The sequence below is a fragment of the Gastrolobium bilobum genome, unplaced genomic scaffold (assembly GCF_033153095.1).
Source record: "Gastrolobium bilobum isolate Gb01-03AN ecotype WA unplaced genomic scaffold, APGP_CSIRO_Gbil_v1 utg3596, whole genome shotgun sequence".
Taxonomy (NCBI): domain Eukaryota; kingdom Viridiplantae; phylum Streptophyta; class Magnoliopsida; order Fabales; family Fabaceae; genus Gastrolobium; species Gastrolobium bilobum.
The window spans coordinates 56015-72439 of NW_026896786.1; the positions used below are offsets into that span (position 1 = coordinate 56015).

The 16425-nt window shown below is 32.8% G+C and overlaps 1 protein-coding gene across 1 annotated transcript; it reads right to left on the reverse strand.

Annotated features, from left to right (window-relative positions):
- Positions 1–1198: 1198 nt before the first annotated feature.
- Positions 1199–5559, reverse strand: LOC133301988 (acid phosphatase 1-like). Its single transcript, XM_061501696.1, has 3 exons — positions 5120–5559; positions 4163–4375; positions 1199–1399 (listed from the first exon to the last, which is right to left on the reverse strand). Exons 1-3 carry the CDS (start codon positions 5515–5517, stop codon positions 1222–1224), a joined length of 789 nt encoding a protein of 262 aa, XP_061357680.1. The 5' UTR covers positions 5518–5559; the 3' UTR covers positions 1199–1221.
- Between the last annotated feature and the right edge of the window lie 10866 nt (positions 5560–16425).

Genomic DNA, 16425 nt, shown 5'->3' on the forward strand with positions numbered 1-16425 from the left:
TTCTGGCGCACTCTTTGGAGGCTGATGGGGACAAAGCTACAATTCAGTTCATCTCACCACCCCCAAACTGATGGTCAGATCAAAGTTATGAACACAAACTTGAGCAATTTGCTGCGGAGCTTGGTTGGAAAGAATCCCAAGCAGTGGGACTTGGTGTTATCGCAAGCAAAATTTGCTTACAATAGATCATAGAGTCGCACTACAGGCAAGAGCTCCTTTGAAGTTGTTTATGGGCATAATCCAACTACCCGTGTGGACTTAGCACCATTATCAGTATGTGACTATTTCAGTGAAGATACTGAGGATCACGCCAATCACATTAAGGAGTTACATTTGCGGGTTCATAATCATATTCAAAGGCATAACATGAAATACAAGTAACAAGTTGACAAGCATAGGAAGCGAGTTGTGTTTAAGGAAGGAGATTTGGTATTGATCCACCTTAGGAAGGAACATTTTTCGGCTAGCAGGTTTGGCAAGCTTCAGCCTAGAGCTGATGGCCCCTTCAGGGTGCTCGAGAAGATCAACGTCAACGCTTACAAGATTTCACTTCCTGGGAAATAATATGTTTCTGGTACTTTCAATGTTGCAGACTTGTCCCCTTATCAAAATGAAGAGGAGGACCTGGTGTGAGAGTAACAGTGAATATCCGTTAGATTTGAGGACGAATCTTCTTTTGACAGGGGAGGATGATGCACCCAAGCTAACTGACTTGGATTGAGTTTTTTCATAATTTATTTCATAGTTTAGGGATTTCAAATAATTGCTAGTTATTTCTTTTTTTTGTTATTTTAAGATTATGTTTGAGTGTACGTTGATTGTGCGTTATCTCCTTTGATTGCGCATGATTCCTTTTTGATTGCATTTTGTTTTGTTTTGTTTTGCCTATTTAAGACTTGTAGAACCCTATTATTATTTGGTTGTTTTTGGTTAATAAAATTTAGAAAAAAATAATAATATTTTCTCGCAATTCTTGTATTCAATCTTCTTTCTGTTTAGTCAATTGGTTACTGCTTTGACATTACTAAACCCATAATTATATACGTTTATCAAAATATTTGTTTCCCATATATAGATACAATATAAACTAGTATTGAACACCTTCATATAGATGACTGTTAATTTTAAACACCAAAGAGGCATCAATTACACCAAAGGATAGGTTTCTTGAATACAACTTGCTTCTGTAAATGGATATGGATGATGGTACTTAAAACTAGTTCAAGAAATGAAATACATGGGATTAGGGAGCTTGAAAGTACGATTTCCCAAACACTCTCCTTGAAGATCACTCCACTGGTCTCCCACATTTCCCCATATCCTGTACCCTTCTCCTTCTATCTCCTTCCGAATTGCTGACTTGTATCTCACTGCACTTAGCCCTCTGTATTGTTCAGTCCTACAATGAAGCATTCATCACAACCAATGGTTAATAAGACACATGATTAACCAACTTTGTTACATTTTATTACTAGACTAAGTGACACTTTTGCAATCACAAGACACAAGACTAAAAGAGATTGTCCTTTAATTTGGCTTTAGTTGTCTGACACGGCACATCCAGACGAAAAGTAAATTAAGAGGAAGCAGTCAAAATCTTTCTTTATTGTATTTGCATGCATGTGTAACATGGAAGGTGCCAACTTCAGCATGGCGTTGTAGACTTTGTAGTTCAACCATAAGTTTAAAAAAATAAATGATAGTTGACCAAGTCTATTGCCTTTTTTTCCCCCTTCTTTTAAAGTTTAAACAGGAATTTAATATCAAACAATCAAATCCAATGATCTCAATGAAAGCACTGCAACATTCAAAAGTAAACACTACTACCATCTTAGCGGAAATTTCTTCAATATATTGAGAGTATCGAACTGAGTACTCTCTTTTATTAAATAGAAAAAAAAATTAATTTCAATCCCAACTTTTCTTTATATTTCTCATTAAATCTTAAAAAAATTTCCCTTTTTAATATGGATGTAGGTACTCCCTCTATACCAAAAGTTCTCTTCTCCACCTCAACCCACGTAGGTAGGTCGGTGCACATTGATATAATATGATTATGAAATTTATATTTGGCATTGGGGCAGGTCATATACAAGTCATCAAATATAAAACGTATCTGGGTTGGAAAATTGCATATGGAAAAACATGATTGCACCGCATATTTTCCATGTCCTCTATCTTTCTCAAAGAATATTGCATTATTGGAGGAAGTTTCCTGTATCCACTAACCGTTAAAAAAAATAGAAAGTGCAGGCACGGCAAAAACCTATGCTTTTGTCCTACTTGTAACGTTATCCTATCACAACATCTTCCAACTAGCCAAGTCTCTAATCCTCATCATTATCGTGCTTTTTTTTTTTTCCGTACCAACCTTAATTCTCTCTTTAAGGCAAGTGGTATCCTTCGGTATCCTTACAAGTTTCATTCTTTAAGTCGAGTATCTAAGATAAAGGTTTCATACCCCTCCTCAAGATAGTATTGATGGGAATGCATGCTTATCTTATATTCTATTCTTAAATTACATATTCTATAAGAAACTCCTATTTCCTTTTAAGAAATTTTTGTAAATTGAATGAACAAATGAATATTTATTATTAAATAATGAATATATAAACTATTTTGGATAAAACATTTTACCTAGTTTTTTGTCTACCTTATCTATTCATCTCTAACACTATTAGATTAGAATTTCAACTAATTTCTAATTTTTGTCTCTCTTTTTGAGATCCTGATATAATAATATTAGAGACGAGTAAATAAAATAGGCATGAAAAAATAGATAAAATATCCTATCCCAAACTCTTTACTTTTAAAACTATAATATTTTATGGATTTTATAAGAGTTATGTTGTAGGAAAAATGTTTGTCTAATGTTATAGAGATTCGTTTTGCGTGCCGTAATTTTCTTTTTCTTTTTTTTCTTCAAAAAGTGTGAGCCCCGCAAAATGTTGTGTATGTAGAAAATTTTGTTGTGTCATATTAAATAATGACAAATGCAAATCCCATATTTTATATAGGATTGTTTTGCTTTCTTTTACAACTCACTTTGTGCGGTTTTAGATACCTAACACCACCCGTTTTATTAGTTGCCGACTTTCCCGTGGACTATATAATAAAAATCAAACACACGGGTTAGTTAGGCGAACGGAAAGAAAAGAATAATTAATGAACAAAAATTTTTCATTCGATTTTTTCATTTATGCATAATTTTTTTACAATGGTTATATAAATTTTGAAAATTATCTAATCATACTCCGTTTTATTTAAAAGTAAATATTAAGTGAAAATTCTTGGTAAAACATTATAAGGCAGGTGTGTCATTTGCATAAATGCAAAATTAATGTTGGCTTCACCAACATTTTTTTTTTTTTTTTTTTTTTCTCTTTTTCATAGTTATGGTAAAAATAAATAAAAATAGAATTTTCGGGAGTATATTTTGGTATAATAAAAATTGGGATGGCATGCATGTTGTTGAGTACATGTTGAAAGTTTGACCAATCGACATAGAAAATAATGAGTGGATAGAGACGATTAAAGAGCAGTGCTTCTAGGAAGTTGCTCAAAGGTCAACACATAATTGGAATCCACTTCACACCATCAATTACGCCACCTGTTTTGTCGTATGTCTTATGTGATTCCAAACGTCATATATCAGGCGCAGTTTCTATAACTTTTTCAATTAAAAAGATGAGATAGATATCACATATTATATGATACACATCATGTTCACCCTAAAAAGCATCATATATAGAACAGTGTCCTAGTTAATTTTTTCTCTACATATTTGGCGCATGTGAAATTCTAAAGATGCTCTTTTGTCTGAACCGAGTTTTTTTTTGTTCTTACTACGGTAGGAGTCCCAATCTACCTAATCAGGCATGGGCTAACAAATTAGACTGTGCATACTGCATAGGTCGTCAGCTATCAAATAATTACTATAATATTATAATGAAATATTTTTTATATATACGTAAAATTTTAGAGAATTTATTTATTTTTTCTCTTTTTTATATGGTTTCATATAAGTTTTATATATTTTAAAATATATGTAAGAGATAAAATTATTTCCTACGAAACGAGAAATACTAATCTAAATTATAATAATATAAAAACATAGTTTTTATAAAATTAAAGGTGGCTAGCAAATAATTTATATGCATACCTCAAAATAAGACGCTCATAGCCGATGAATCCTTGGTTACGCAAGTTGTCAGTGGTGATTTTTCCGAGTGTTGCTTCGTCTCTACCTGTTAGCAAGAAAACTTTGAATCCTCTTTGTCTCAAAGTGTTAAATAATCCTAGTACAGCTGCATTTGCCGGGCACATTCCTTTCATTATCCATGCCTTGAATATCGTTTTATCAAACGGGTCGCACCTGCACATATTGCATATAATTCATAATACATGTGCCTCATGACCCTCGCACATATTTATATATTAATAATACTCGATACTTACCAGCAATATGAATAATATGATAATGAGAGAGTTTCAACATTCATATAATTAAGAATATTCAACACATGCGTGTGTTCGAGTTCTAGATATACAAAATATATATGTTAATAACTTAATAAGAAAATTTTGGTGCTCGTGTTCTTCGAGTCCCTAATTGGGTAATTGATGAATCAATGTAAATATAAATAAATAAATTTTATATCTCACTAATCAATTTTATATTTATCTTCTTCTTTTTTATAGTTATGTGTTTATCTTTTTTCATGCCTATTCTATCTGGTGTTTTCTAAACACGTTAAATCAGAATTTGAACTAACTTTCACTCTCCTTTTTTTTTTTATGAAATTATTTTCTAATTGTGTTAGAAATGAATAAGTAGAATAAGCATAATATCATATCCCTTTTAATTAAGGGGATTAATTTTCTTATTTTACATGAGAATATTTTCTCATGTTACACACACAATACATGAGTGAGGTCCACAAAAAAGTAAAAAAATCAAGATGGATCCCACCTTTTAATTGTGAGTGTAACATGAAAAAATTTCTCGTGTAAAATGAGAAAACTATTTCCCTTTAATTAATAAGAAAATGAGATATAAATATATGAATAAAATTTTATTAACATAAGGATTTAATATAGAAGAAGAGTAGTTAATTACCCAAATCGCTTAGCTTGATAATAAGATAAGTTAGAGATGCAAGTGTCATCGACGTCTAAAATCCAGGCATCCATGCCATCAGGAGAGAGGGGTATCTCAGAGGAATGTAACAAAATTTGATCGACGATGAGATTGAGGTCATGATGGTATTGGCCACGTGTCATGTAGTTATGGAGGTGGTTGTAGCACTGAAGTGGGACCGTACGCCATGGACGCACATTGTTGGACTCAACCGCCAACCTCCAGCTGAGACCGTAGGCATCATCGGAGTCATCATCAAGAGTAATACTCTGTTTGTGACACTGAGGTTTCTGTCTGAACAGTACCTTGGCTAATAAGCCCAACAAAAGAGTCAATCCCTTCACTACTCGCTGCATCATTTTCATCTTTAACATCATCTTTTGGGGTGCATATATATAATATAAATAGAGTTGGAAGAAAATGATGAGAATATGGAAAACGAACAAAAATTAGGGAAAGGAGAGAATGGACATAAAGATAGGATGTGGGTTGCTGACAGAGAGGCAATTACGGTGTGGGGGGTGATGGCAGAGAATGACGAAGAGCAGTGTGACTTTTAATCTTGAGTTATTGGGGCCCAGGCGGAAATTTCACAGAAATCATCTTCTCCTTTTAATTTCGTCTCCCTCCATTCTTCGATATTGCTTAGACTCGGCCTCTCTTTTGAAAGGTAAAACCAAAAGCAAAAGGACGGGCGTTTTTTCAAGAGATAATTTTATCATATATATATATATATATATATATATATATATATATGTATATATATATATATATAGATAGGATCATTTGACACCAGTGTCAAATCTCATCTGAGAGTTGTTAGATAAAAAAAGATCAACGACTCTGATTTGTAAACATGTGACACCATTGATCTTTTTTGATCTAACGGCTCTCAGATGAGGTGTCAAAATTAAAATTTGACACCAGTGTCAAAAGATCCTACCTTATATATATATATATGAGGTAGGATCTTTTGACACCGGTGTCAAATTTCAATTTTGACACCTCATCTGAGAGCCGTTAGATCAAAAAAGATATATGAGGTAGGATCTTTTGACACCGGTGTCAAATTTCAATTTTGACACCTCATCTGAGAGCCGTTAGATCAAAAAAGATCAATGGTGTCACATGCTTACAAATCAGAGTCGTTGATCTTTTTTGATTTAACGGTTCTCAGATGAGGTGTCAAAGGATCTTACCTATTTATATTATATATATATATATATATATATATATATATATATATATATATATATATATAGTAAATATCATTTTCGGTCCTCAGCAAATTTTACGATGCTCGTTTTAGTCCCTAGCAAATAAAAAGGCTATTCGTGGTTCTAAGAAATTCAAAGTGGACCTATTTTAGTCTTTTTGAGGGACTAATGTGGGTCTTTTTTGAATTTGCGAGGGACCAAAATTTCAACTAAATGGGTTCATTTTGAATTTTTTAGGTACCACAAATAGTCTTTTTATTTGCTAGGGACTAAAGCGGACATCGTGAAATTTGCTTAGGACAAAAAATGGTATTTACTCTTATATATATATATATATATATAAAAGTATATGTGAGATTCATATTTTATTTTTATCTCTCTTCACTTTACATGACTCTGTATGGGTCTCACATACTTTTATGTGTATAAAAGATAAAATTATTTTCTATAATATAAGAAACATTAATTCCTTCTATATATTAACAAATGTAGTAAAGTAACTATCCAGGTGCGAAGAACCCCGGAGGTGACTGCAATGAGCAGAAATCTGGGATCTCGATGAGAACTCCGCTACTTAATCCACTGGCGTGGCGCTGCTGGATGCTTCTGATCAATAGAACAGGAAGAGGAGGAAAAAAAAGCTTATGATGAGCATCTATTTGAGTCGATCACCAAACATATCCCAAACTTCTCGCTCCCACCGGCCGGCTGATGGAAATAGACTGACTACCAGAGATATTCGTGTTACTTCGTCTGCACTGGTTTGTACACGAATGCGTGAGTTATACCGAGTAGAGGCACAAAGAAAATCAAAGATGGTTGGACAAAATCAATCTAGTAATTTTTATTAGAAGAAAATATTATTGGGTATGACTCATACTTCATTTAGATAATGATTCTTGTTTGTGGAACGCAGAGAAAGCCAACGAGGTGTGGGAATACAATGCTGCCGAGATTGCGGAGGTCTAATACTATTATGGGCCTTAAGTTTATTTTATTCTAATCTCTTATTTAGTAGTTTATACTTGGGCTCATGAATAACTAGTATTCCTTAGAGTTTCTATGTCTATTTATATTTGTCTTATAAACTGAGTGCTTTGAATTGAGTACAATGAAAATACTATAGTGAAATATTACTAGAAGTGACCCAGATTAGGTGAATTAGGATAAATCACTGTCTCCATTCTTTTTTCCCTACTATATTATCTATTTTACATTTCTGTGTATGATTGCTTGGTCCCAACATTTTGGCTAGAGACAGTTTGGTTTGAAATACTCGAAGAAGCTTCTATTGAGGGAGAGGATGCTGATATGGGGTTTCACACTTGAGGGAGAGATTGTTGAGATATTCAAGTGTGACGGAGTCTTATATTAGTTGATAATGAACTAAGTAAAGACTATATAATAAGAGGACCTATGATCCAAATGACTTAAAGTTTTGAGTTAAGATATAAGGTCGGATACACTTGCTACCATTGGCGGACCTCCATGGTTGCTTATGTGTGCAAGTGCAAACACAAAAAAAAAAAAATCGTTTGAAATAGCTTGAAGAGTACAGTACCTTTTGGGTCCTCAACAAAAGTCACAAAGTCCATTTTAATCCCTTAGAAAGAAAGAAGTCGACTTATAATCCCTCTGAAATTCGAAATAGACACATTTAGTCGAAATCGTGGTCCTTCTTAATTTCAAATAAGACCCACATTAGTCTCTCAAAAAGAATAACATAAGTCTATTTTGAATTTCAGAGTGACCACGAGTCAACTTTTTTTTTCTAAAGGATTAAATTAGGCCCGATGATATTATTGAGGACCCAAAGGTACTTTACTCTAGCTTGAAATAACATTGACAAAAAATGAGATATATGTGAAATAGCTTGAAATAGCAAAGTTTGATATATGTAAATAGTTTTCTTTTTTCTTTTTGTTTATATTCTTTTATTTTTAATGCATTTTAAAATTTCTTTAAAAAGAAATTTTTGGGAGCAACACAACCTCTGCTACTAAATATGTAGACATAAATAAATTTTTTTGGTCCGCTACTACTTTCTACGAAAGGTATAGCTTAGGTTATTGGTTGTGGTACTTCAGCGTGATCTCTCCCTATCCCGTCGGATAAATATTGATTTTTTTTATATTGAATCTCAAAATTTTAAGATACTCAATTATCGTGATTATAATAATCATTTAATGTTTTTTTGTTTTTGTTTTTTTTTCCGTGATCTTCTTGAGATCTCCCAACTTTATTATTTATTTTTTTAGTTTCTTTATTTAGTAATATATTATATGATTTATTTTTATTTTTATCACACTACAATAAAAAATGTCTTCATTTTAAACTTTAAAAAAATAATAAAGGGTATTTTGAGAAAAATTATGTTCTAAGCGAGAAGTAAAACTTTCAAACTTTTATCTATTTTTTTTTTCAAACCACAAAAAATCATTTTGGGTTGCAGGATATGATTCTATCTTATTTAATAAAATTATATATTTTTTCAGATTATTCATAAACCAGTAATAGAATTAAGAAATAGATTATTTCCTATACTCAATTATCTTCTCGTTACTATTTTATTGTAAGAAAGATACAATAAAATATATAAGGGAAAGGAAATGGAAAGATAGTTAAATTATAATAATTGATTATAGTAAAAATTATGATTTAACTATTTTTTAATAAAAAAATTAATATAATATATTTTTAATCACAAGTTTTAAAAAAATATTTTTTCTATTTAAAAAAAAAAAATTCTTTCAAAATTTTTTATTTTACTAAAAATTATTTTCCCTTTAAAAATAACATGAAAATATTATTAAAATGTAATTTGAGTTGTTATTCATCCCAAGTTTAAAAATAATTCAGAGAATTGTTTAAAAGAAGGGTTTATGAAAATTTATGAAATTTTTCGATTTTTTCCCTCTATTTCCCATTCTTTTTATTTTAATTTTTTTATTAATTCATAAATTATTTAATTAACTCAGTTTTAGTTTTGTCAAACACACATACAAAACGATTCTCCCATAATAATTTTGTTTTTCACTTCCAAAATTGAAAATCAAGATCTTTAATTAACAAAAAAACAAAGACTTTAATTTACCAATCTTCCTTTTGCATAAATATTTTATCCAAGCATGTTATCAAAAATTGGAAAATCAATAAAAAATCGTAAAATTAAAAAAAATTAAGTAAGATATTAGTTTTTATATTTTTCATTTTATTTAATGAAAATGTCATAATTAAGATAAAAATAAATTATAAAAATAATTAAAAATTCATCAATTATTTAAAATGATAAATAAAATGGAAAAAATAATTTTTCTAAAATAGTAGACATTTTAGAATGGAAAAAGTAATATGTTTGAAAATCAAAAGAACTAATTACTTACCTGAGTCACCTCTGCAAATAATTAAAATCGATATATAGAAAATCAAATTCTTATTAATTAACGTCTTTTTTTTTTATACAAAATAAACGTCTTTTAAAGATACTCATTAACAAGATCTCTAAAAGTAAACTAAAACTTGTGATACTATAAATAAAGTTTACCGCACTGATTTTTGAATTATTAAGCCGTCAATTTTAGACTTGTTAATTTTTTGGATAGTGGAAGAAGAATATAGCAGTTAATTAAAACAAAATTAAAAGAGACATTTTGTAGTTTTGATTAGGGATGGTTATGCTTATTCCCCCCCCCCCCCCCCCCCCCCCCCCCCCCCCCCCTAAATTCCACAATGCTAAGGTCAGATTTAGGATCGACTTGAATATATATCTTTTGAATTATGTTATAGAAATTTCTACCCTATTAGTAAAAATAAAATAAAAGTCCACTCGACCAATAATATCATAAACGGAGATGAACAGAGACTTGGAATATAATTCGACGGCGGAATTGGAATAAATAATGATTACCTTTTACAACAATTCTCCCACGTGTTTGACATGTTTTGTGGGCCAAAGGCCTTATTCACAGAAGAGTACGATACCCTGTTGAGAGAACTTTTTAAGCTTTCTTACTTCTTAGTTCTTACAATACTTTTTTTTTTCTCTATATTCTTTAAGTTGAAATAAATCTTATGTGATTTATTTCAAGAATAATATATTATATGCACGTGGAATATTATCATAACTAAGACATTTGGAGGTGGACTTCATACTTTCTTCTATATATTATTAATAATTTTTGAAAGGTAAACTTGCTTTTATCATATCTAAGATTCATATTTGTTTTCGAAAAAAGTCAAATTCTGTTCGGTATTTTTATGAAGACTGAACTTCATCCATTGGATGAGGGGATAACTGGTTATTTCAGTTTAATCCTAGCAAAAGTGGAAAACAAATGACATATTTTAATGAGAAATCGATACGTTACCTGGATATTAACAATAAGTTTTTTTGTTTTTTTAGAAAAAAAAATAACTATAGAGTCAATTATTACAGCGATCCGTGTGTTGTACGTGCCAACACCAAATTCAATTGACATACATCGACTTATTATTTATGATTTTGGAACTTGTTATGTCACCTTAATTTTTTATTTTGTACATATTTTTGGAAGACTTGAATTATGTAACTACAGTTATCTCTGAAACTTACATAATTACTTTTTAATCTTTTAGGATAATATTAATTTTATTTTTTTTATAGAAAGGAAAGTAACAAAGATTACACACTAACTACTCTGGGCATAACAGTGCCCCTACTATCATCAGCAACCAAATTCCTACACCCATCAGGAGGATTCTCAAACCAAACCGTACTCCAATCAGCATTGCTCCCATCTGTAGCCAGCCAGTCTGCTACTCGGTTTGCCTCTCTATATGCATGGCACACCTCCACAAGCTAATCCTTCTTAAGCAACAACTTTAACCTGGACACAATTGCAAAACAAGGATCAGAGCAAACACAGCTCTCTCTAACCAAGTTTACAGCCATCAAAGAATCACATTCCAGCACAATCAATTTCAGATTATTCTCCCATGCCCATTCCAATCCTATAAAAAGACCCCAGAGCTCTGCCATCAGGACTGACTCTGGATACAACTTCCTGGAAAAGCCAATAATCCATCTTCCCTCTGCATCCCTTAAAACCCCACCACAAGCAGCCCTCAGCTCACTGCTAACAAATGACCCATCAGTATTCATCTTAAACCACCCAGGGGCAGGGGCTTTCCACCTTATCCAGATTTCTTCTTCCATATCCAACCCAAGACCAGCAGCCATAAGTAGTCCATTGGCCATCTTAATATTATTCACAAAGAGAGAAGCCTGTGAAAATAAATCCAGTTGAGTTGAGGTATCACCTTTGAATACTAAATTATTCTTATCCTTCCATATGAGCCAGCATATCACACCAAATTTCAAACACCAAGATTTGTTCTGGTCCCCCCTGCGCAAGTTTTTTAGCAGCCAAGTATCCATGTTGCATTCCAAGAAAGATTGCATATCTTTGCTATCTAACCACAAACTCCAGACCACCCGAATCCAGGGACAATATCTGAACACATGGTCACTGTCCTCACTGTAGGCATTGCACCTAGGACAAGCTCCATTCACTGCCATATGTCTTCTCATTCTTTCTGCATTAGTGAGCAACTTATTACCAGCCAATAACCAAAGGAAGAATCTGACCCTATTAGGCCCTTCCCACTTCCACACAACATTCCAGATTTTTGATTCAGAAATCCCATCATCTAGAGACAACTGCTTATAGGCTGAACATATGGAAAAAGCTCCTGAACTAGAGTGATTCCATATCAGCCTGTCCTGCTCCTCCCTATTATCACAGGGCAGAATTTTAGCAATAGCATCCAGAGTACTTTAGGAAAGGAAGGCATCAAACTTACTTCAATCCCAAGCATCCTCTTTAACACAATCCATCACCATCCAGTTCTTAGCTTCATCTGGGACCCTAGATATAGCCAAATCAATTACTCTGCTAGCTTTTGGAACCCATCTATCAAACCAGAACATAGTTGTGGACCCATCCCCAATAATGACTCTGGTACCTTCAAGAACCTTCTCCCAAACTCTCTTAATCCCTTTCCAAGTGTTGGAGCAATTGCTGCTACTGCATAAAGCAGGAGCATGGCCCTTCTCCACCTTATATTTACTGCGCAAGACTTTAACCCACAAGTCCTCACTGTTAGAAAGAAGCCCAAATCCCAACTTCATGGAAAAAGCATTATTAATGAGCTTCTGGTTCCTGAACCCCAGCCCACCATTCATCTTGGGTTTACAAAATCTCTTCTAGCTCACCAGATGGGTCTTCCTAAGTACCTGGGATAATATTAATTTTAGTTAAACTTGTTAAGTATAATTAATTTTTAATACTGTTTCTTAATATTATTTTAGTAAGTTAAAAACAAATTGTTATATATATATATATATATATATATATATCATACAATAAAATTATTGATTTAGCCCAACTCACACCCCACAATCAAGTCAAATTCAAAAGAAAGGGGAAAAAAATAGAACCGAACCTAACTCATAATTTTAAGAGTGAATTTGATCTAAAATTAATCATAACCCATTCCAAATGATGGATACTTTTGCATAATATTGGTGAGATCCAAGGAAGCACGGACACTTGTAAAAACAGAGAGAGTCGTGTCCGACACGGCGACACGCTCCGCCACACCCCGACACGGTGTCAGACACGCGATCAACTTTTTCCGACACGTTGACCATTCCGACACGCGAATTTGACCGTGTCGGACACGGTCAAATGGCATTTTCGTAATTTTTTTTAATTTTTTTTAAAAAAATTATTTTAAAAAAATTAAAATATGTTAATAAAGCTTCTACCTGATCATATCAATTTTATTTTATTTTCTTTTTTCCCCTTAAGTAGATAAGAGATCATCTCAGCATCATTGTTGTCAATTCCTATCATGTTTTTGTTGTATCTCCTTGTCTGTGATCTCTCTCTCTAATATGATTTGATCTCTCTATCTGATATTATATATCTCTTATTCCAGTTCTTATTTTTTTTTTATTAAAGCTTCCATCTTTATAACGTGTTGATGGGTATTATTAATTTAGTTTCATTTTTTGTTAAATTATTAAATATTAAATGAAATATACACTATATAAATTAAAAATATTAATTAATATTAAAACGTGTCCCAACATGTCGAAATCCATAATTTTCTAGGATTGACGTGTCGGAGTGTCGTGTCGTGTCACGTGTCGTATCGGTGCTACATAGGTGAGATCAACATCCTGCCTTGGCAAGACCTAATGTGAGGTTGGAATTAGATCGAACCATAATATTTGGGCTGGTAAAGGTTGTGGAACCAATGCACTCTACGAAAAGAATATAAAGGTTCAACAATTTTGATGATAACAAACAAGCATGGAAAGAAAACTTCAAAGTGCAACCATAAAAAAGAAGTCCAAACAAGATCGAGACTCAAGCTTCAAGAGAAGACTCTAAGTCCAAGCAATCTCAAAGTAACATATCATAGGACTTAGGATTATTTGAAAGGGTAACTGATTCCTTACATGAACAAAGCTCAAAGTATTTTTCAAAATACATGCATTAAATCATCATTTGACATTCAAATACATTCCTAGCATAAAAATATAGTTTTCAATGTTTATCAAATGTTTAAGAAGTATTTGAAATTGATTTAAATTGAGAAAACCATTTTAGGGTGAAATCCAACCTGTCAACAGGTTGGTAATCGATTACCCAAACAATGGTAATCGATTACCCTTCTTAGTAATTGATTACTCTCTCAATGGTAATCGATCACCTACTGTGCAGAAGACAAAATAACGGCTATAAAACGACTAGTTTGCAAAAATGAGTGTAAAAACAGCCATGGGGGCCCTCTATAAATAGAGATTACTGTTCCTCTTGATGAGACACACTTCTTGATCATTATTTACTCATTTATTATCATTCTATTTGCATTATTCTTGTCTTCTTAATTATAAATTCTCTTTGAGCTTTATTCTTGTGAGTATCAACAAACATTGTTCTTCAACTTGTGTTATTTGTACTTTGAGAGTGCTTAGCCATTGTTAAACACCTCATTTGATTTCTTGAATAGTTAGGGGAGTGAACCCTATACACTTGAGAGGTCACCAAATTCATAAGAAAATTTGGAGTGAAAAATTGTAAGGCATCAAGAGCCCGAAGTCTTGAAAGGTTGTAGTGGTTTGTCAAGCACCCTCAAGCTTGATAGTTAGTGAAAAAGATTGATCGAGCGGCTTCAGTCTAGACTTAGGTCACGGGGTGGTGACCGAACCAGGATACATCTAGTTTCCAATCTCTAACCTTAACCTCTTTACTTTAGTATTGAAATTGCATTTTTAGATTGTCTTTATCTATTCGCTTGCTTACTTTATTGATCACTACACTTGCTCTCACACTTAGATTTATCCTTATTAAATCACTTTATTGAAGAAATAATCTTTAAAATATCAAAGGAGGTACTTTGTTAAAAGATTTTGTAAAACTCAATTCACCCTCTCTTGAGTATTGAAGCCACTTGTCCAACAAGTGGTATCAAAGCTTGAACTCTTGTATAAAGAGCTTAACCGCTTCAAGAGAAGGGATGGCTTCTTTGAACCAATGCCCCTTGAGGGATCTTCTAGTACTAGACCTTCATTTTTCAATGGCGTCGATTATTCTTATTGGAAGAGTCAGATGAAAATATTTCTTCAATCTAATGATTTAAGAGTGTGGAACATAGTTGAAAAAGGGTATAACCACCTACTATAAAAAATGAGAAAAATGAATATGTTCCTAAAGATATAGATGATTACACCGAAGATGAAGTTAAGAAAGGAAATTGGAATGCTAAAGGTCAAAACTTGATCACAAATGTCTTAGGTCGTGAAGAATATTTTCGTGTTTCAAATTTTAAGAATGCTAAGGAAATGTGGGATATTCTTCAAATAACCCATGAAGGAACTAGTGATGTTAAATTTATAAAATTAAATGCACCCACTAGAGAATTTGAAATGTTTGAGATTCATGAAAATGAAAGCATTCAAAGTATGGAAAAGAGGTTCACACACCTTGTCACTCATCTAAATGCTTTAGATAAATCTTTTACTAAACTTGAGTTAATTGCTAAGGTAATGAGAAGTGTGCACTATAACACCTCGCAATTCTAAAACATATATTAATATATTAAATATGGATATAAGGGTAGGATTAGTGAAAATCCTGAAATTAAGGCCAAAATACAAAGGAAGGGTAAAACGGTAATTAGCCAAACACGTAACCCTAGGAAAGTAAAATTGAATAGGAGGTCTCAAATGGGAAAACTAACTCTGAAAATGGATTCAGAACGAAAAATTGACTGGTTAGGCAAGTTTCTGAAAATTTGGTGAATAGTGTTTTTACCGGGTAAAAATACCGCGATACAGTTGCACCGTAAAGCGTGATGAATAAATTTTGAGCTCTAGGTTTGGATATAAGTTATAAATGGTACATATGACTATGACATATGATTTTTGATGAAAATTGATGGAATTTAGTGTGTTTGGGGAAGCGTGCCCACGGCGCGCATAACAACTTAAAACTGTAATTTCTCCGAACGACCGAAAAACTCCGGATTCATCTGATCAAGGGTAATTAAAGGACAATGGTTAATGTTAAAAATTAGAGTTTCTAAATAGTTTATGGAATTATGGACGTTTAGCGGAATAGGCAGGAGATTTGAATTAGTTTGAAATCGCGTGAGGTGACGGTGTGGCCCACCTCACTTAAGTGACTTAGTCCACATGGACCAAATCCACTATTCATCACCTTTTTCCTCCCTCTCTCTCCTCAAAATCGTGAGCAACCCCCCCACCATGGCCATTTCTCTTCCATTTCTTCTTCCATCATAACTCCTTCAATACAACCTCAAATCAAGTAAAGTTTGTGAGCAAAGTTGTTGGAAATCATCATCTGGACACATCCCACCGATTAGTTTTCCTTGAAACCCTCTCATTTGAGAAAAAAGGGGCAAAACCAGCCACGAAATTTGGAGGAATTCTTGAGTTTTTGGAGTTGTTTGTTCAAGCCATTGCTTGGGGATCACTTGGAGGAGTCTTTGGTTTAG

Coding starts and splice junctions, on each gene's coding strand:
- LOC133301988 (XM_061501696.1), bottom strand. CDS start 5,517: ATGATGTTAAAGATGAAAATGATGCAGCGAGTAGTGAAGGGATTGACT. Junction 4,376..5,119: donor TATCAAGCTAAGCGATTTGG/GTAATTAACTAC, acceptor CAATATGTGCAG/GTGCGACCCGTTTGATAAAA. Junction 1,400..4,162: donor TATGAGCGTCTTATTTTGAG/GTATGCATATAA, acceptor GCTTCATTGTAG/GACTGAACAATACAGAGGGC.